Source organism: Colletotrichum truncatum (genome assembly GCF_014235925.2).
Source record: "Colletotrichum truncatum strain CMES1059 chromosome Unknown Contig_0005, whole genome shotgun sequence".
Classification (NCBI taxonomy): Eukaryota; Fungi; Ascomycota; class Sordariomycetes; order Glomerellales; family Glomerellaceae; genus Colletotrichum; species Colletotrichum truncatum.
The window spans coordinates 3924633-3945119 of record NW_027222402.1 but is presented as its reverse complement, the minus strand read 5'-3'; the positions used below and the strand labels follow the sequence as shown (position 1 = coordinate 3945119).

The 20487-nt window shown below is 49.2% G+C and overlaps 4 protein-coding genes across 4 annotated transcripts in view; all 4 read right to left on the bottom strand.

The window, feature by feature from the left end:
* The window catches only part of CTRU02_209148 (NRPS protein), a gene marked incomplete at both ends in the record, with an annotated part of 38088 nt that extends 35508 nt beyond the window's left edge, over positions 1-2580 (bottom strand). Inside the window, one exon of the mRNA XM_070205214.1 lies at positions 69-2580. Within this exon, the coding sequence (XP_070061289.1) occupies positions 69-2580 (2512 nt within the window). The remainder of the gene's footprint in view (positions 1-68) is intronic.
* A 1652-nt stretch (positions 2581-4232) lies between these two features.
* CTRU02_209147 (heterokaryon incompatibility protein HET-6-like protein) lies at positions 4233-6914 on the bottom strand (the record flags this gene model as incomplete). Its single annotated transcript, XM_036732778.1, has 2 exons — positions 4233-6318; positions 6409-6914. The coding sequence occupies 2 exons, from the start codon at positions 6912-6914 to the stop codon at positions 4233-4235; spliced, it is 2592 nt and encodes an 863-aa protein (XP_036575521.1).
* A 1016-nt stretch (positions 6915-7930) lies between these two features.
* CTRU02_209146 (uncharacterized protein) lies at positions 7931-9535 on the bottom strand (the record flags this gene model as incomplete). Its single annotated transcript, XM_036732779.1, has 2 exons — positions 7931-8844; positions 8902-9535. The coding sequence occupies 2 exons, from the start codon at positions 9533-9535 to the stop codon at positions 7931-7933; spliced, it is 1548 nt and encodes a 515-aa protein (XP_036575522.1).
* A 1849-nt stretch (positions 9536-11384) lies between these two features.
* On the bottom strand, positions 11385-19746 carry CTRU02_209145 (polyketide synthase; the record flags this gene model as incomplete). The annotated part of the gene is made up of 14 exons (XM_036732780.1): positions 11385-12278; positions 12343-12820; positions 12879-13219; positions 13280-13354; positions 13408-13692; positions 13744-14598; positions 14649-14674; positions 14731-14827; positions 14877-17509; positions 17574-18006; positions 18063-18175; positions 18259-18382; positions 18439-18955; positions 19049-19746. 14 exons carry the CDS (start codon positions 19744-19746, stop codon positions 11385-11387), a joined length of 7569 nt encoding a protein of 2522 aa, XP_036575523.1.
* Positions 19747-20487: the final 741 nt, after the last annotated feature.

The following is a 20487-nucleotide window of genomic DNA, read 5'->3' as shown; positions in this document are numbered from 1 at the left end:
GCCAATGCATCTTTGGCTGGTGCAAACAGATTCATGCTCAATCATCAAACCCTTTGGCGTTCCCGTACTTCCAGATGTGAAGAGCACGTATGATGCCGTATGGGGGTTGACTTTGGGAAGAGAGCGATTGGCGGATTGCAGGGAGGTGTCTCGCCGAAGCACTCTATCCAAGTTGAATGAGACTACGAGCACTTGAGGCATGACATCGGCACAGATACTTCTGTGTTTGGCCGATGTCAAGGCGAGCTTTGCTTGGGTCTGTTTCATGACCTGTCGTTGGCGCTGTTCTGGGTGTGAAGGGTCAAGGGGAACCCAAGCACAACCGGCCTTGTTGATAGCCAGTATGGAAACGAAAAACCAGACCGACTTTTCAAAGCAGACGTGTACGAGGCTATCCTCTACGAGGCCGAACGTATCAAGTAGGTAGAGAGCAAGCCTGGATGATGCTTCATCTAGCTGGCGATATGACAGTTCGCCGTCCCAAGCGGCTATTGCTGGGGCATCTGGTCGGATCTGTGCTTGTTCTGCGACAAGTTCATGAACACAGGCGGAAACAATCTCTGGTTCCTCATCGCTGTTCCACTCAAGTGCTTGCTGCAGATCCCAAGGCCCGGCTAGAGAGATGTCTCCAAGTGCGGTATCTGTAGTGGGGTTGAGCAGCTGTTGGACAATGTGGTCGTATTGGTAACACAAAGCCTGTACTTGAGATTGAGAAAGAACTCGCGAGTCATAGGTCACAGAGAGTTCCACCTGGTGCTCGAAAACATGCACCTGAAGCACGAGGGGGTAGTTGTAGTACCCCTCAAGCATCTGGTCGGGACCGAAATGCGCATCGCTAAGAGGAAGCAAGACTCTAAGGCCGTCAACATCCGGGTAGCCCAGAATCTTGTCTGGCTGGATGACAATCAAGCTTGAAAAGTCGCAAGCATCCTGCGCCTCGGGGCTAAGCTTCGCAATGCTCTGCAAGCCGTATTGCTCGTGAGCGGTCATCTCGTTTGCTTGATCTTGGACGCCTTGGAGGAATGCTGCCACGGACTGCTGGCGATCGAGACGAATACGAATAGGGACACTGGCAATCAACGGTCCGGCGATTCTTTGGGCACCCCGAACAGGTACCTGACGACCCGAGACCGTGGTGCCAAAACAGACGTCATCAGAGTCGCAGTATCGCGCAAGCAACAATGCCCACGCGGCGCGCAGAATTGTCGCCCTGGTAAATGTCGCTCCGGCTGACTCTCCGATAAGAATCATGTGATTCTCGAGTCTTGTTACTGTCTCAGCGTCCCCATCAGATGTCGAGGTGGCTGCCAAATCGGATGGGACGAGTGGGAACGTCGGCCTTTTTGCGTCTTCAAGTTGGGCCTTCCAGTAGGCAGCGCCGGCATCGCGGTTAAGATTCTTCACATAGCTGATAAGTCCCGAATACGGAGCTATGGGTGGGATGTCAGCCCCATAGTACAGACGGTGGACGGTTTCAATAACGAGGCGCATCGTCCAGCCATCGTAAATAGAATGGTGAATAAGCCAGATAAAGTAGTCCTGATCATCAGGGCCCTTTACTAATCCGTAACGGCATAGCTGCGAGCCGTATGTCATCTCTACACTGTTCATCGCATTAACAGCCGATGCCACATCGGAACCCAAGGTCTCGTCCCAGTGGACTGGTTCATCAACAACGATCTGGTAGGAAGAATCCCCGAAGAAGACCATTCTTGTGCGTAGGCTTCCACATAGTGCAAGAGTCTTTTCCCAGGATCTTCGGAAGCGGTCTGCGTCAATGTATCTGGGAAGAGGAAAGGCGTATTTGCTGATGTATGAGCCCGGTTGCCTTGCTGCGAGGGCCATGAATCCCTCCTGGAGCTTAGTCAGAGGGTAAGCGTCCTCGATGATGGCGTCATTGGCCAGATGACACTGGGCACGAGCGCTCGACAAGAAGGCCACACGATCGAGCTCGGTAATGTGGGCAAAGGGGCGTGTTTCGGTGGTGCTGCCGGTAGCAGCAGAGTCTCCAGCGGTGGCCGTAGCCGCAAGCTCGTCAAAGGTCTCGCAGCGCAGAAGGTCGGATACGCGTACGATGACCTGGTCTTCAAGGGCGCGAGCCATCACTTCGATGGCGCTGACGGAGTCGCCTCCAAGACGGATAAAAGAGGCCGAGGGGGCAATGTCGGAGAGAGGCAGACGCAGCGTCTTGGCGATGGCACGCTTCAATTTCTGCTTCACGGTCAAGGGCGCACCTACAGCTGGTGCAGCAGTCAACTGTTTTCGTAGGGCGTCGTTATCAACTTCGCCGTACGCATCCACGGGAAGCTCCTTGAGAATAATCCACTTCTTCGGGACGGCGTTTTTGCCGACCCAGTCTCCGTTCGCCGCTACCTTCATCCTCTTAACCAAGTCTCTGCGGACACGCTTGACGACGGCAACCTCCGTTTCGTCGCCAATCTTGGACTTCGCCAAAGAGACAGCAACAGCTAGTTGAGCCTCAGCTCCGCCGGTTGCAGGAACCTGAAGAACTCGGACCTGCTCTATGGCATCGTCCCCAACCAGCTGCTGCTCAATTACGAGCGGCGAAACAAGTCTCATTTTGGTGAATTATTATCTCGTATTTTGTTTTGTGTAGTTTCGATGGTCACGAATCGTTCGTGGTGATGTCGTTCGTGGAGTATTGTTGTTTTATTCCTTTTTCTCTATCCGGAGTAGAATGTTTCTATCGGTGATGTTGAACCGTTAACAGCTTGGTATCGCAAGTGAAAGAACCGCGATATCGGAAAGGTTGCTTCTCAGAGACGACGAAACAAGAACAAATTCATGGATATGGGCTCTACTAAGTCTACCTAGAAACTATAATCACGATGTGGCGTAGCTTTCAGGCACCTCTCAAACAAGGCTGAATTGTGGCAAGTTGTGGATCAGCTCGTAGTAATACGCCTACTGTAAGTCATTGTCAGACTGTGAATTCGCTCACATTCTCACTAGCATCTTAGACTCTAAAGATCCCCCCCAAATTGTCTCCCACCCTGAACACTTTGAGTCTATTTTCGTTATCCCCATGTCCAGCCTATTCCTGTTCTACCTTCAGCTATCGACATGTCCAATGAGAACAAAGCGCATGCCTGGTGCCATTCGGAGCGCATCCCGAGGCTGACAGATACTTACGGCTCTCCCACACAACTGGAACGGATCAGGAACGGAGGAGTGGGACCTGCAGGTCGGCGGCGGCCCGAAGGGTCGGAGGGGTTATGATCCGATTCGGTTTAGCGCTGCGGACAGTAAGCCGGATAGTCAGCCAAACGTCAGTCAAATTAAGGCTGAAGGACGAAAAACGCCACGCTTGGGAGATATTTTAGTAATATTTGTCTCACAGCTTGTTCGATGCAACTATCAGGCAGTGTGTTTCTCACCTCCGCCACCCCATCCTTGGCATGCCATCCCATTTTCAGGCAGATATGTACATACAATGTTGCATCGCTTCATCCACACTTGAAGAAACAGAAGGCTGAATCCTACTGCATCCAAAAATTATCGACAAGAACTCTTTAGGGAATCAATCTGCAAGTGCCGATGCCTACATTTGTCTAGTTTTCCCAATCGGTCCTTATAGCGTGCATGCTGCTGATGAGATTGTCTGACCTGTAAGGCTTAAAGGGTCACCAGATGCTTCTGCCTTGTGCAGCTCCTTGCCCCTTACATAGGCTACGGATTTAGCGATTGAATGCATCTAAAAGCTAAGCGGGTTCATTTACGGGCAAGATCTTCGTCTGGGTGACAGGCCCCAGATCAGCTTTAACATTTGTACGTACTGAATGGCTATTCGAGCGGGAGTGAAGTAATAGTGGAGACTGAAGCTGGATATTCTATCAGCTTGTACTAAGCTGCGGTAGATTGCGCGAGATGTTGTATTGGATCAATTATGGACTGTGCGAGGTCGCTCTGATAAATACGATCTCGTAAATTCACTTTCTCATATAGTCGTTAACATAGACTATGTTGAGTCTCATTCTTAACCCTCAAAAGTATTGTTCAGTCCAATTGCGCTAACCTAAAAAGAATTCTTCAAGGTATGTATTTGAAATGAAACTGGCAACGACATTTGGTCTGTCACAGAGGGGATGGACAAATTAACTGAATTGAAAAGAAGAATACCATAGCTATTTGTCTGAACCGTAAATTACTACAAAAATGAAAGAAAATCGCTTGCCATCAGGGGGTTTGAACCTCCTGCCAACAGACCCCAACTACAGAATCTCAATTCGAGATTCAACACCACTTAACCCGCAGATACCGAACATTTCAGCATACTCGCCTCTTACTTCAACAGTGCCGATATCATCTCCAAAAAGCGCATCAGCTTGAAGTAGTTCTTCCCACGAGCCCCTGGGATTTGTCACATTAATCGACTCCCATATCCCGCTGATCCTCAAATGGTCGTCAATCATACGGAAGAGTTTATTGACATGTTCCAAAAGCAGTCGAACTTTAACACCTGATTTAAACTCTTCCTGCTGGCCGCTGCTAGCAGCTTCGTCTTGGGGTTTGATCTTCAAAGTTTCCTGTTCCCAGTACAGGCAACCAGTGTTAGGTCGATGAGGGTAGTAAAGTGGCTTCTTCCTTGAATATGTGCTCTTGAATGTGGTCCAGTCATCGGAACCGAAGGTAAGTTCGAGATAGTCGTTAACCACCCTTGGTTGCAACTTACGGGCGACTGGATTCTGGTGAAGCTTGCCGAAGCCCTCATATCCTAATATGATGGGCACGATGAAATGGAAAGGGACACCATCATTTCCAGGGAAAGCTTTTTCTATGATTCGACCAAAGGACCTTTCTGATTTCAAACCTTCATCAAAGGTATGTAACGGCAGGTTCCATACTTGCTTAAGAACGGAAATGCTTTGACTTAGGCTTTCCCGGACGCCTTGGAAAGGTAGTTCTCTGAAGACTTCCAAATTCCCACAGGAGAAATACAAATATGACAACCCAGCGACCAGCTTAAACTGTTGTTGTGAGATCCTGCGGAGGAGCAAATACACGGAACATTCTGGTTCTTCATTGCCTTTGGTAAAGGCGGGATAGAGACTAAAAATCTCGTCACCTTCCTTCGCCACTGACGTAAGGTCGTGTTCACTTGTCACATAGACGCTTCCAATGCCCTTCAGCTTGGCTTTATATGAAGGCTGCGGAAGATATTTCGCCGAATCCTTCCGAAACGCCGATCTAATGGTGACTAGTTTGATCGCGCAAAGTGAGAGACTCCCCGTGTTGCGGTCGATCGTGGCATGATCATTCCAATGTTTTCTGTCGCACCCTGGCGAAACTGGGCCAAAGCGAAAATAACCAAAATTCTCTCCACTGAACTCGGCTTGCTCTTCCGATAGCAATACTATCTTCTTTTCATCGATTGCCTTACCCTGGTGGCTAACAGGAAGTGGTGATCGCAATAGTTTTCTCTCTGCCTCGTTCCAATTATCCCAAGGTGGTAGCCAGGATGGCAACGTTGATATTCCCTTTCGGGGCGGTGAAATGCCTCTCGCAGCGAAGAGAAAACCAGTATTGCCTCCATTAATAAGCTCATGAGCCATAGCACCCATCATCATATGTTGATACGAGATAGAATAGTCGGGGACCAATCGCATACCATCAGGCCCCTCTGGAAAAAGACCCAATATGCCATAAAGGCCATCTCGAGAGTCAGAGGATCTCGATTTTGATGTGAGCGTCATGACATTGGACCAGGATTGGCCGTGTGACAGTCCCTGGGCCATCAACCGGAGCCAGGGCGCTGCTGTATTGTTCCAAGACCATTTCTTCTCCGTTTTCGCTTTGTTGAGAGCCCCTTCAATCCTAGCAGAAGTGAAGGGGTCTGCCCAAAACACCTTGTCCTCAAAGGGAACAAGGATGCGTGGGGACAGCACTAGCTCTTGGATAACCCAAACACGGGTGAAGTATCTTCTTAGAAAAAGCTTTTCTAGCACAGTAAAAGCAGAACGTTGTTCAAAACTTGTCTCTTGAGAGGCCATCGGCACCCGAGACTGTGAAGATGCCAAGTCTATCTCATGGAGAGGATGTCGCGAAGGTAGTGATTCGTAATCGTCACTCACAACATCGTCCCCGAGCCAGAGCACTACCTGGTTGCACCGAGTATAGATCTGTCCCATTTTAGAAACTTGCCTCGATCTTTCCTGCATGTCGCTTTGGTTGATGCATACGACATCGACCCAAATTAACCGAGTATCGCGGTGCGGGCGAAGATATCGCAACATAGCCCAGCAGTTCCGAGTAGTGTAGATTATGTCCCAATAGTCACCTACATAAATGGGATGGCTTCTTTCAGCCAATGAAGTTAGCGTCCTTTCTCTCCCTCTCCTCCTCCTCTGCTTACCAGCCTCAGTTTGTGTTGTTTGATTGCTCACTTACTGTGTGTAGTTGTTTTCTTCACCTCCCCAAGTATACGAAACAGTTTCATAGTCGGGATGACGCTTGTCGTTGAAAATCTCGAACGATATATGAACAGGTTGCAAATGTGACGCAGTTCTTGTCGAGTCAAGTCGGGCCAAGCGAATTTCATCTGATGCAAGTGCCTTCTCATATATGAGGTTTGTCTGGCAAGGAACCTGGTTTTCTAATGGTTTCGACAATGTCTCTTCAGTTAGGGTTTCGGCTTCCAGACTTTCAGAGTCTGTCTCTCTCTCGTTGCCAGAGCCAGAAGCTGATGTATATGTTACAGAAGGAGGCCACCAAAGATTCAACTGTCCAGGGGGCTCATCCGGCGGAACCGGTGGTAGTGGGAGAGTTTCTTTGTCGGCGCGAAAAGCATTCAATATTTCCTGAGCTGATCTACCGCAATGTTCGCAAGAAGGAACCCCTGCATCTCCCACAATGACCCTAGGGTTTCGGCAGGTATCGGCATGCCATTGAGACATCTTTTAGATGATATCTTCAGAAGCTTGAACAACGCCAAAGGCCAGAGCTAGTATTCAATGAGCCCAGGCAAAGCAGTTGAAACATCAGGCGTGATGCCACAGTTGTTTTAGGCAGCAAATTGTTGCAAAGAAATGGCGCAAGGCACCAACCAATACGATCGAAACACTAATTATTGGCACTCTGCCGGCTTATATAAGCTTTAACCCATTCTGTCAGCTTCGTTTAAATCCAGACACCCACCGTTAATTAGAATTCATGAGATTTATAGTAAGGTGAATTTGCATATGAAGTGTGGTTCTATTGCCTCCTCATATTTACGTAAATCACTCATTTGCTGTGCCCCAGAGATTGGAAACAATGCTTCTTGCTGCCAAAGATTATGACTAGAAGTATTGTTTTATTGTTTTCCACCTCGGTTTAAAAATGAATCACTCGACGCAAACATGGAAGAATAACATAAAGGTCGAAGCAGATGTTTGTAAAAACCGGTCAGAGAAGTGGGCGGACGCCTACGCAGAATTATAGTGATTCTATCCCCTATTCGTAATGCTTTAAGTGTATGATTTGCAAAGAATTGTATCCCGTTACCTAGACGTTTGGTGGTTTCCTAGAGCGTTCTAGAGCGTTGCATGTCCTGCGACAGTGAATTAGTCTTCTTATTGCTCCAAATTGGGGTTATGGACTAAGCCTGTATGCTACTGCTAAGTTTACAACACTAAGGCTGTAATTGGAAAGAATTAAGTCCGAATTCTTTTTTTCTTTTGCATCATGTCTGTCCACAACAATATTCGATCGTTATATAATTTCCTTAACATCTACTCAAATTATTCCTCTACTCAAGGCATGTCACAAACTCTTCATATCAGGCAGTCTGGCTGGAGACTAGGAAGTTCATACTACAGCCTTACTGACAAGTATAACTTAGAGGCCCGGCTGACAAACCATTTAAATTTAAATCTCCGTGAGCTCATCGACTTTGTCAAGTGTCTCAATTGAATTCATAGTTTCCCACCGTCTAACTCTGTACAACGGTGCCAGGCGGTGGTACCTTCAGGTTAATCAAGTAGTCGTCAATCACTCTTGAAGCGTCGCCCCCAAGTTTATAACTTGTATGCCCGGATCCTTCTCTCAGAACCATCGTCGCATTCTGGAACTCCCTAGCCATACCGGCAGCGAAAACAATACTGGTAGCTGGATCGAACCGAGATTGCACCAACAAGGCGGGGTTTTGCATGCCCTTGATGCTTAGGGCTGCTGGAGGGTTGGAGATCTTTACAGGGTACCCAGTACAATCGATAACTCGCTTCCAGAACTCTCCCACCCCAGGTGTCACAGTAAAGGTTCGCGTCATATCTGCCACCAACTGCACCTCAGTATGGTCCTTTGCTGCGAAGAATGTTCCGTCCTGGCAAAGGACGTTTGTGATTGCCACGACACTGGAATCTGTAAACGGATCGCCGGAGAGTAACTCAGCAGTCAAGAGCGAGCCGTTGCCTGCCATTGCAAGACGGAGCTGCTCGGCTAAATCCTTTCTGTCAATCGGATTTCCCAAAACCGAGCGAGTGGTACCTATGACATCGGACACCGTGGCATCTGTGAGGCATAACGTCTTGGGTGTTCCGTCACATTCTGCGGCCTTAAGCTTGCCAGCCTTGGCGACTTCGATGACCTTGTTCCAAGTTTGTCTGATGTCTTGCCCGCCCTCACCACAATTGGAGGAATTAGCTTCACAGAACCTGAAAAAGGCTTGTATCGTTGAGTCGAGAGACGCAGCCTCCGTGACAATATTCGTTGCAGAAGTACCAGCGTGGTGGAGGATCCCGTCAAGCGCCATTGCCCGTATCGCGGTTGGAAAAAGGGCAGCATATTGAGCCCCTAATTGAGTACCATATGAGAAGCCAAGGTAGTTCATCGGCTCGTTTCCAGCAGCTGCGGGCCTGTTTAGCCAGGATGTTCTTTAGAGGATTTTATCATTCCAAAACTTACCAACTCGGACGGCCTCCAAGTCTCTAGCAACTAGTGTTGTATCCATATTATCGAACAAGGGCCCAGTCAGAGCTCGGCATGATTCCCCTACCGCCTTGTTGTAGTTGAATAACTTTTCAAAGCCCTCAGGGGTCGTTGCATCAAAATCACTAAGCTGGTTGAGCAAATTGGTGTCGCATTTTTGCGGCGAACTCAGACCGACTCCGCGAGGATCCATCCCAATAATGTCAAAGTTCTGGCGGATCGCATCACTGATATAAAACTTCTTCGAGGCTACCCTGAGAACCGTGTTTGCTGCTGAGCCACCAGGCCCACCCGGATTCAAAAATAGGTTACCAATGCGCTTACCTGCTGCGGGAAACTTCACGATTCCTAGGTTCACACTGGCGCCATTGGCATCGTTATAGTTTATGGGCACCGAGAAGTTCGCGCATTGGACGGCTTGGGTGTCGTTGTTTCCTTTGAATGGCTTAACGTCCGTCGGGCAGGCTGTCCATGTAATTGCAGTTGCTTGCAGCGTTGGTGGCAGATCGAGATGAGCAGGTCCAACGGGCTTTGGAGTTATCGCGGCCGTGACAAAACTAACGGCCGCGAACACCTTCATGTAGGTTCGTAGTGGTGTTTGGCTGTCCATCCTGACCCGATTACTTGCCGAGCAATATTAACAGTATCTGACGACTGCCAACGTTGAGCTCACTAATTCATCAAAAGACTGACGTTATAAGCCCCCCCATTAATATCTATTCCGTTACCGAACCATGTCATAAGGTTCGTCGAGTACTTCGCTAGAGTTTACAGTTCCTAAGCGACCACACCGCGTTCCGCTTATATCAAAGTTAGTTGATAAGGTTGGCTAGAACAGATGAAACAGCGTGGGGAAGGGGAAGGATGTAGCAGAGTCCCAATCAATCCAACCGAAGAGCCACCTCATTGGCTGTTACATGTCTAATGGTGTCTGGCAATGGTTCAGGAACGTTAGAAATGGGCAGTAACTGGTTGTTGCAAAAGTCTACGTGATATGCTTATTTCTCCTCTGAACCCAGTAAATTGTCCCACCCAAATGCTGTGCGGCTTCTATATACTCAGTTAGGATGGTGTTTACAGATTCTGAGAGGCGTATAATGTCTTGAGTTAGCTTGTACAGCATGCTAGAAGTTTGCAAGCGGCTATGTTGTTTGACATGGAAGTATTGCTCGGTGAACAATAATCATTCCCACGAGACTTTGCCTAGATCAAAAATGGAGAACACAGAAATGCCATAATTAATAATCAAAGAGTAGGATGTAGTTACACATGACACAGTCATGAAGTCCAGAGATGTCGACTAACCTACAGCAACGCAAAAGTCCTCTAAACTTTGGCCATAGTTGTTTGAGACCCAAAGTATTCCATGGAATGTTACCTGGATACTCCTGCTAAAGTCAGGGGCTAAAAAGCTTCACGGTCCAAGTAGATCCCCCTCATCTCACTGCACACTTTCGATCCAAACCTTAAAATTAACTCCATGCAGTTTAAAAGGAAATTCCTGACTGCACAAGGTAGCAATTGTTCGGGAGCTTAGACCTACACGTCGGAGTAGTGGCTGTTGACCTTATTGATGGCGGGGAGAATTTGAAAAACGACTTAAAGTGTTGACACTCGTCGAGTATGTTAGTCATGTTTACTGTCGGGGGAAGTTCGCTTTCGGCTGACTATCGTGCGAAGAGACATTTTCACCAAGACATCCCTGTCAGTGATGATTGTCAAATGGCATTCGATCAATTAGCTTTCGTTGTTTCAATTCTTCTGATGAAACAAACGGAGTACGTGAGGGTAATGGTACATCTGTAACAAGCACATTCAAACCCGAGTGCCTCTAACTCGTACGCCCGTAATGGCAGGCCAAGGGGACGACTTAATCAATCCTTACCTTGCTGTTGAATCTCCTCTCTGAAACTATAAAGCTCCGGGGAGTATTATAAGAAAAATATCATGGGTCCACTTTCATCTTTTGCTGTTATTTCTCAGTGGCAATATAGGAACAGTGATCATGTCCACGATAACAACAAGATCTTCCCAGAAGCAAAGCTCCAGCATTTTATATGTGATTGTATGTGAAATGAACGATTTTTTCCTTGAATCTGTTGGGCTTGGCTGCCCTAGCATTTGAGCATAAGTGGCATATCCAATTCACTACAAGTACATATATGTAGCATGTCCTTCACAGGCCTAGCATGGCACAAAGAAGAACTCAGACATTCCTATTTTATATTGAGGCGATACTGCTAGATAGCGAGTCACTTCTAGAAACTTGGAAGTCTAAATCTATCACGCTGCGTTCACATGTAGTGAATAAAGCCTTCTTAATCAGCATTCTCATTTCATACCACAGAAAAGCTCAGGAAAATTAAGAAACTAAAGTTACAGCATGCCGCGCCTGACGCCGCCAACCAACATTCCGTAATAACAACTAGACAAGAAAATCTATCAAGGATTCCAACTACTTAGCTACGTCCTGACCCATCACGCTGCAGCCGAACCCTTTTCAGGCCGTCCACCGCCATGTGTCCCAGCATTCGAATTCCACTCGCGCCCATGATTTCCAGCACGTTGACATGTAGACCAAAGGTGCGCTGCCACCAGTCTCGTATCTCAATGGCGACAAGTGAATCGACGCCAAGGGCAGCCAAGGGCAAGTTCACGTTGACTTCATCCTTGTTCTTCATCATCATCCCATAAATAGTGTCGCCGATCCGGGCCGTCAAGAAATCTCGACTCTCCGTCGCATCTAATGCAGATGGGTCGGCAGCGAGCTTGCCTAGAAACTGTGCCAGGCCTTGGCTTTCTGGCTCTGCCTGCGCCGCCCTCGCCGAGCCTTTGACGTGGGCCACACCCATTCGAGCGTCCCTCCTCCATGGGATGCGGTTGCTGGGGTCTTGGAAGGCTTTGGTGCTACCCAGACCTACAGCGATCTCAGCAGAGTTCACCCAGTTTCCGTTTGAAGTCGATAGTGGTTGTAGTCCCTGGCGGCTTATAGAGTATGTCAGAGCTTGCAGAAGATCAGCTTCCCTCAGTGTGTGGTAGTTAAGTGCCTTGAACTGTTCGAGAATGGCAGCGTTCTCGGAAAGATATCCGGCGTCCTCCACCATCCCGATGTCCATGACAGACGCCGGCAGGCCCTGCGCGTGGCGGTACTGGGCGAACGCAGCGAGGAACCCGTTCGCGGCAGCATAGTTTGCTTGACCTGACTGTCCGACGACGTATGAGATCGAGCTGAATAGGACGAAGAAGTCCAGCTTCGTGTTGGCGAGCGCATGGTGCAGATTCCATGCGCCGTCTACTTTTGGCTTGACCGCCGCGTGCCAGTCCTCGTGAGAGTAGTTTAGAATATTGCGATCCTACATCACGAGAAAGGTTAGTTTTTGTTAAAATCAAGATCATGAGAAGGGATACCTGGCATACCCTTAGCACTAGAGACATATGGAGCACTCCAGATATTGGCTTAGCTGCGTTGTTGACCGCCCTCGTCACAGCCTCGGGGTCTTCGACTCTTCCTGCAACGCACTGCACTGCGCAACCTTGTGATTCCAGCTCGTGAATAAATGTCTTGTCTCGATTCGACTGTCCCGCCGACCTGGAGAGATAGATGATATGGCGAGCGCCGTTATCCACCATCCACGTTGAAATGGTGCGACCCAGTCCACCAAGACCGCCGACCAGGAGATACGAAGCATCAGGTTTGAACTGAGCCTTGGATGTGACGGGCGCTACGGGAAGTTCGCTGAATTTATCGGGCATTGAGACGGCCACCTTTCCGATGTGACTTCCCGCCTGTAGATATTTAAAACTCTCGATTATATCTGTGGCTTTAAACGCGGTGACTGGGTTGATGGGCTTTATCCTGCCGCTGTCGAGGAGGCTCGTGCAACGTTCAAGTAGCCTGTAATATGTTAGCACATTCAAGATTTCGTGTTATGTTTGTCAATGGGGCCACAGACTTCTTGAGAACCTTTGGTCTCTCGAGAGCCAACTGCGATATATCAATGCCACAAAATGTCCGGTTCGCCTCGAAGTTGTCCATTCCGAGTTGGCCATGGCCTGCAAAGTCTTGCTTGCCCAGCTCCAGCAATTTGCCAAACTTTGCAACACACTTCCACGACAGGTGGAGGAGCTCCCCTGCTAGGGAGTTCAAAACCAAATCAACACCTGAGCCATTAGTTGCAGCCATGATGCCCGAGTAAAAGGACGAGTCTCTGGAGCTGAAGATGTGACTCTGGGGTATGCCAAAGTTCTTGACTAGAAACTGGGCCTTCTCGGGACTTCCGACCGTGGCAAATATCTGCAGTTGCAACATTAGCATCATGCAAGAAGCTTTCTATTTTAAGTAAGTTTTAATTACCTTGGCACCGATCAATTTGCTTATGTGCATGGCTGCAATTCCGACGCCGCCACATGCTGAGTGAATCAAGACAGACTGAGAGCATTAGTTAGGGCCAGACCTTTGCATATGGTTTTCAATAAGCCCACCTGATCTCTTTCCAAGCCTCCGACAGTGATCAACGAGTATATCGCCGTTGAGTAAACATAAGGCACAGTTGCAGCCTCTTCGAAGGAGAGCGTCTCGGGCACGGCGACAACCTCGTTCATCGAACAAACAACCCGAGATGCAAAACTACCGTGATGAAGTGCCATGACACGGTCGCCAATTTTGACATCGTCAACAGCGGACCCGATCTTACGCACGATGCCGGCGCATTCCTGACCAAGGTCAGACGTGGTCGCCTCGATTGCCCCTGTGGACAACAAAATGTCCTAATCAAAGTTACTAACCATCCACTCAGTGCTACAACCGTGGAAAATTACCTTGAGGTTCAACCCAACTGCTCGCGGCTCGATTTCAATCTCGTGATCCGCCAAAGCCTCGGGGCACTTGGTAACCCATCTCAGACTCCGAATTTGTCCGACACGACCAGTCTCTAGCTTTCGTACCCATTCTTTCTTACTGTCGGCGCTCTGTTCTCGTACGTTTATCCAGTTGTAACGTGGGATAATGATTTTGTCTCCGAGCACTGCAAACTCTCGGTCGGGATCCAAGCTCGAAACAGACGACTGGCGCCGTATTTTGTGGAAAACATCGGCAACCTTTCCAACGTCAAGGTCCTCTCGGACGTCCAACTCCAATGTCGCCACGTCCAAAGAAAGTTCCGACCGAATAGTACGGATTGCTCCGATACTGGCAGCGTACCGCGGATCATCACATCCCACTTGGGAGTGCCCGGTTACCCATAAAACGCTAGTGTCCGGAGGCAACGTAGCCAAGTAAGTCTGTAGCTTCTTCAGCCTCTCATCTGAGATGTCATGGAAGTAGGGCGACTCCAGATCCAGCAGCGAGATGACATCCACGTCATCGTCGGGAAGCTCGTCGAGAGACGACAGGGACACATTGTAGCCTCTTTTGGTCAGAGCATCTTGTAGGAGGCTAGCCGGGCCATTGGAAGACTCCACAAGAATGCTAACTTCACCGGGCGAGATGTTCGAAATAACCGTCGAGGAGATGATGTTGGCGTTGATTTGGTAAGGAGTCTCATCGTCGTAAACCACGGCATCTGTACCCGAAAAACCAGCTTCTCTCAATTCCGAGTCCCATCGGGTCGGGGAGATGTACGGTTCATCGAGTCGCTCGTCTGATACTCCAAGCCACCAGCCAGAAAGAAACCCCTTGTATCTGTTAGTATAATATGGTCCAATTCATCGAAAATTAGTCATACCATGATATAATTGATCATACGCCATTCTAGTAATGATTAGCACAGATACCCATCAGAGAACACTCATAATGCTTAATCTCACCTGGACTCAACTCTTGGAGAAACAGTTTACCACCCGGCTTAATCAGCTTCCGCACGTTTCGCAGTGTTGCTTGAATACTTGGTGTGGCATGAAGAACCTAAATCACGTCAGTCAAGTCTTTTTTATGAGACTTCGTTGTTACCTACATTAGATGCAACGATAAAGTCATAAGATTCGGCCTCGAAGCCCTGCGCAATTGGGTCTTTGCTAATGTCCAGCACCTTGCATTCAATGCCGTCATGCTCCTTGAATCTTTCTTGCGCCGCGGCGAAAAAGCCAGTCGAGATATCCGTAAAATCGTATTGCGCATACATACGCTCCCCGGTATCACTGGTGAAGCCGCGGAGGATCTCTGCCGTTGTACCACCGGTCCCTGCGCCAATCTCCAGTACTTTCATAGCTGGGTTTGCATGGCTCAAGAGTTCATATAAAGGCGTGCCATCGCAGAGGGATTGAATGAACCTGTAAATATTCCCAAGGCCGTCATTCGCCATCAGAACCTCGATCGGTTTGACCTTGCCGTTGAAAATATTTGGGGCGTTCGACATGGCTCTTAGGATCAGTTCCGCTACCTCAAAACCTCCAGTTTTACGTACGTCTTCCGTTGCGGACTCAATCTCGGCTGAAAGTTGCGGCTCAGTAAGGCAGGCCAATGCCTCGGCGTCATCGACATGACGATACTCGCCTTGGGCGGCTCTTGTGCGCTGGGATGCCAGCCAATAGCGGAACCTGTAAAGATGGCCGGTGATCTGGATACCTTCGACGAGCTGAAGAGTCTTAACCATGGACAGTAGAGTGAGCCTCTCAAGCTTTGACAGTACTTCCCGAAGACACTTGCGGGGACGGATGAGATCGCTTAGAGAGACAAAGTCTACATCAGGCTTCCACTGCAGCTGAGCCGCGGCCACCGTATCCTTGTCTTGGCCCACACCGCTATCATCAAGGACGCTAAAGCGCGCGTTTGTGATCGACAACGCCAATAAGTCATCTGAAGTGGCTGTTGCTGAACCGCGTATGGTTCCCCTGGAGGAGGAATTGGCCTGACCTGCGACACGCATCTCTGATGAAGCCTGTCCAACATACATCTCTTCAATGTAGGTTGGCATGCAAATATTGTTGATACGGTACGGGAGTCCCTCTGCTGCAGCAACAATCTGTAACTGTAGGCAGAAATCAATTGTTGAAGGATGCAGCTGGTAGCTACTTTCGTTTGAATCGTGATGGTCGGAAATGCTCGCCGAAACACGGCCAGATCCCGGCTCCGCAGATATGTCCTCCATTCCCTGGAACCGAGGGCCGTAGTTGAGGCCAACACGTCTCATGCTCTTATACAATGCTGTAGCCGACGAAATCCTGGGGTACTTGGCAAAATCCTTCTCATGGCAGGGAATAGGGACTCCTTTGCCGGCTCTCACTTGACCGTTGCAGTGTTCAACCCAGCCGCTGCCGTTGTGCGAGACAATTGAGAACTCGTACCAGGAGGAATCCAAACTCGACACGAGGCGCATTGGTGCCAAGTATGTCATTAGCTCCGCACCTTCTGCTTCGCGTAGCACAAGCGCGGCTTTAATGTTGACTTGTCGCAGATAGAAATCGACCACGGGACCGTCCGCAACTTGACGAACAGCTTCGCCCGCCATAGCTAGATAAGCAGCAGCAGGAAGTACTATATCATCTTTAATCCTATGGTCTGGCAGCCAAGGGACATCGTTAAGTTTCAGGATATTCCTCCATGTTGGCCTCGTGTCAGAGGCCTCGAGGGTTCGAATGCCGAGCAGCTCATGTGGAGGAAACTTGCGCAGACGCCATTCTCGGGATACACGGCTTTCGTTCCAATACGCCTCTTCACGTCGCCAGGAGTAGTTGGGAAGATCGGTCAGCACCCTATAGTCGGACTTTGTGGGTATGTCGATATTAACCGAGTGCTGAAAGAGCTGTCCAAGGCATGAAAGCAGTGATTGCGTGCTGTTCTGGTTACGGAGCAGTGTGGGTACGTAGGCAACCGAGTTCTGTAGGTTGGCGGACTTGATGATATCTCGGAGGGGGGCCGATAATGCGGAGTGAGGGCCGATCTCGAGGCACAAGGATTCCTCTGTGGTAGAAGCTAGCATTGCCTGCACTGCAGAAGAGAATACTACCGGGGATTCGAGGTTCATCCTCCAATATGCCGGGCCCATCTGAGCCCTTGTCGCTTGCTTGCCAGTGACACTTGAGAACAAGACAACGGAGGTTTCTTTCTCCCCATCCTCTTCGTCGTCGGGGAACATGGATCCCGGGATAAAGTCATGAAGGAGTTTCTGGTATAAATCGCCAACTTCCTGCATGTGATGGGAATGGTACGCCTTGTCGACTTTAAGCTTACGAACGAAGCATTCAGGCCTTTCAACCTTGATCTTTTCAAGAACCGAGTCTAAAGCATCTGAGTCGCCACTTATTGTCGTGCTGGTGGCACTGTTTTCACAAGCGACGACAACACCGGCTTCCAGGTATTGCTTTACATCCGAAGGGCCAAGACCGACTGCAGCCATGGCTCCGGAACGAAGCTGCTGTCTTGTAACCTGTCCACGGTAGTACGCGACGGCGATGGATGCTTCAAGAGTCAGCAAGCCAGCTGCAAATGCCGCGGCTATCTCGCCGCTCGAATGGCCTACGACGGCTGCTGGCAGGACGTTCCAGGACCGAAGAAGACGAATGATTCCAATTTGTACAGCAGTGCAGATAGGCTGCGCAAATTCGGGCTGGTCGATTCTGCTTTGCTTCAAAGGTCGCAATAATTCCTCTGCAGCAATTCGTATTTAGTTAGTTTGTATCTCTCCGCCGCTCAATGTTGATTTGAATCTTACCTTCCATTGACCAAATCGGTGCATGATGTAATGCTTTTAGTGTCCTGTCCATGTGTCTGATATCGGAAAGGAAGGAGGGAAACTCATCCAACAACTCGACGGCCATGCTGGCCCATTGAGCTCCCTGACCGGTGAAAACGAAGTTGACGCGTCTGGGCGACTTGTCGGTACATTGTACGACTGGGGAAGCTTGGAATAGACCAGTCCTATCAGCAATTGCGAATGTTCGGTGGGCAAGCTGTTCTCGCCGGACTCCCAGTGTAAAAGAAATATCTGCAAGGCGGTCTTGATGCTTGCTGGCGTACTCTTTCACTTGAGAGACCATGTTGTTTAAAGAACCAGGGTCATGCGCGGAGAAAAGGAGCAGATGTTGTCCATATGCCTCGACCTTCGATATATTCTTCTGGAACGGCTTTGGCGAATCTATAATAACCTACGATCATATCAGATTAGTTAAAAACGGGACCCAAGCGCATCTTATAGTCTTACGTGTGCATTTGCGCCACCAATCCCAAAGTTATTCACAGATACGCGGGCTGCACGATTTTCTGGCCACGGAAGGGCCTCCGTCGGCACTCGAAGGCCAAATTCTTGCCACCCAACTAGAAGTGGAGATAGCATTAGCGTTTAGTTTAAGACAAATGTGGTTACATGTAAGACCTCAAAACTGAAGAGAAAGACATACTCTTTGGATTCGGATCGGAAAAGTTGATATTTGGCGGAACGACCTCCTTCTCCAGCGCCAGCACAGCCTTGATCAAACTAGTGAGACCGGATGCGCCTTCAGAGTGACCAACATTTGGCTTGACCTATTAGAGATGATGTTAGCATCCAGAATACCTTTATGTAAGATAAATCTGCTCACCGACGTAATCAGAACTTCTCCCTGCCCGCCAAAGACTTTCCCGACAGCGGACGTCTCCAAAGGATCGCCCACCGCCGTGCCGGTTCCATGGCATTCCACGAAGCCCGTATTTCCAGGATTAGAAATATTGGCCGCGCGGTACGTCCGTCGAATGAGATTCTCTTGGCTTTCTTTGCTAGGGTTCGTGATACCACTAGTCTTTCCGTCAAAGTTGGAGCCGGTTGCCCGGATGACGCCGCGGATAGGGTCGCCGTCCCGCAAGGCATCGCTCAGTTTTTTAACATACACGGCGTTGACCGCCTCGGCTCTGACGTAGCCGTCGGCCTTCTTGTCAAAAGACTGGCAAACGCCGGAGGGCGAGATGACGCCCTGCTCGGTCAATGTGACGGCGAGGGTTGGAGACACGATGACATTTGCGCCGGCTACCACAGCGGAATCACATGATCCCGAGTAGATTGCTTGGCAAGCCTCGTGCAGGCCTACCAAAGAAGAAGAGCATGCCGTGCGGATTGTCATACTATTACGAATCATCGTTAGTCTCTGGAAATTTTCTTTCATGCATTATAACGCGAGGGAGTAAGATATGCAGAAATAATACGGCGCGTCTTACCTAGGCCCCTTGAGGTCAAATTCATACGATAACCGGTTTGCAACGCCAAACTCTGCAGAACTGGTTATTCGGTACATTCCTAGACGCTGAGGATCTTTCGCAGAAAGGTCCAGCCAGTCGTCGCCGTAGACGCCAACATAGCAGCCTATGTTACCGCCCCGCCAGTTTTTCTGGCCGCCATTCTCCATACATTCCCAGACGACCTCCAGAAGTAGTCTCTGTTGAGGATCGAGCTTCTCCACTTCGGCCTTACTCATGGAGAAGAATGAGGCATCCATTCGATCGATATCAATGTCGAGGTAATGTCCGTACTTGCTGTTCACGGTGCCGGGCTTCCCCGAGTCGCTATAGAAGGCATCGACGTTGAAGCGGCTCTCAGGTACCCGGCATCTTGTGCTTCTCTTGTTGACTAAAAGATCCCAAAACTCTTCCGTCGTGGATACGTTGCCGGGAAGTCTGAGTCCTATGCCAACGATAGCGATGGGAGGTAGATGTTGCTCCATCGCAGGCTCGCTGTTGGGGGTAACCGTGGTGTCATTATGTCCATCCAGAGCGCCTGAAGAAGCGACAGAGGGTCCAGACTCTGTATTGCTTGCTTCGTCGTCGAACATCTCTATATCATACTCATTCGTGTCTCCGTTCATTCTGTATGGTTCGGCGCTGGATATGAACCTTGTACTGGGCGCGATAGATGCCATCTTCGACATAAAGCGGGCGATGCTGATTCTAGAATAAATCGACGAACAAGTAGAGCTTGAAGACAGATTCCGTCGATATGAGGTATACGGCAGGTTCTTGACGCAGCCTGTATGCCGGATGCAGCTCAAACACTAAAGCCAAGATACTTCAAGGAGAAGTGCTCGAGTAATCGTTACTGGATACCTCCGCTAGGCAGCCAAATAGAGTAGATCTTTCCCTGATGACTTTATTTCTCAAACCCAGTTAGGCTTCTGAATTGGACGAATGTGGAGGCCGAATGGTAAGTGAGTCTTCACAGTGAAGGGTTTGGGTTCTCTCCTCGGTGTTCTAGTCTCATGCCATGGTCGGACTCAGTCGCCCCTTTCATTCTATTAAACTGGTATATAAACCCGGAAGCTTTTTAACGATTGGCTCTAGACGTTTGCTTTCCACTAATTTCTGCATTCCTTCAAGAGTTGGCACCAGACAAGCCCACGTTACCCATGCTCGGCGCTGCTCCTACAGGCATTAGCGAAGCCCAAGAGAAGGGATACAAGGCTACTAAGCGGGGTGTGGAGATCCCATAAGCAAGTGCGGCCAGGTCGGACTCCTGAGTCAGATTGTCTCGCCTGTCTTCATGGCAAGCCAAGTGTCTCATGCAGCTTACGTACCAGGGGCGATATTAGGCATGCGGCACAACGGACAGTGTCCAGGTTTTTTTTTCTTAGGTTTAACGCTGATCAGCTTCTGGAAACGGATTT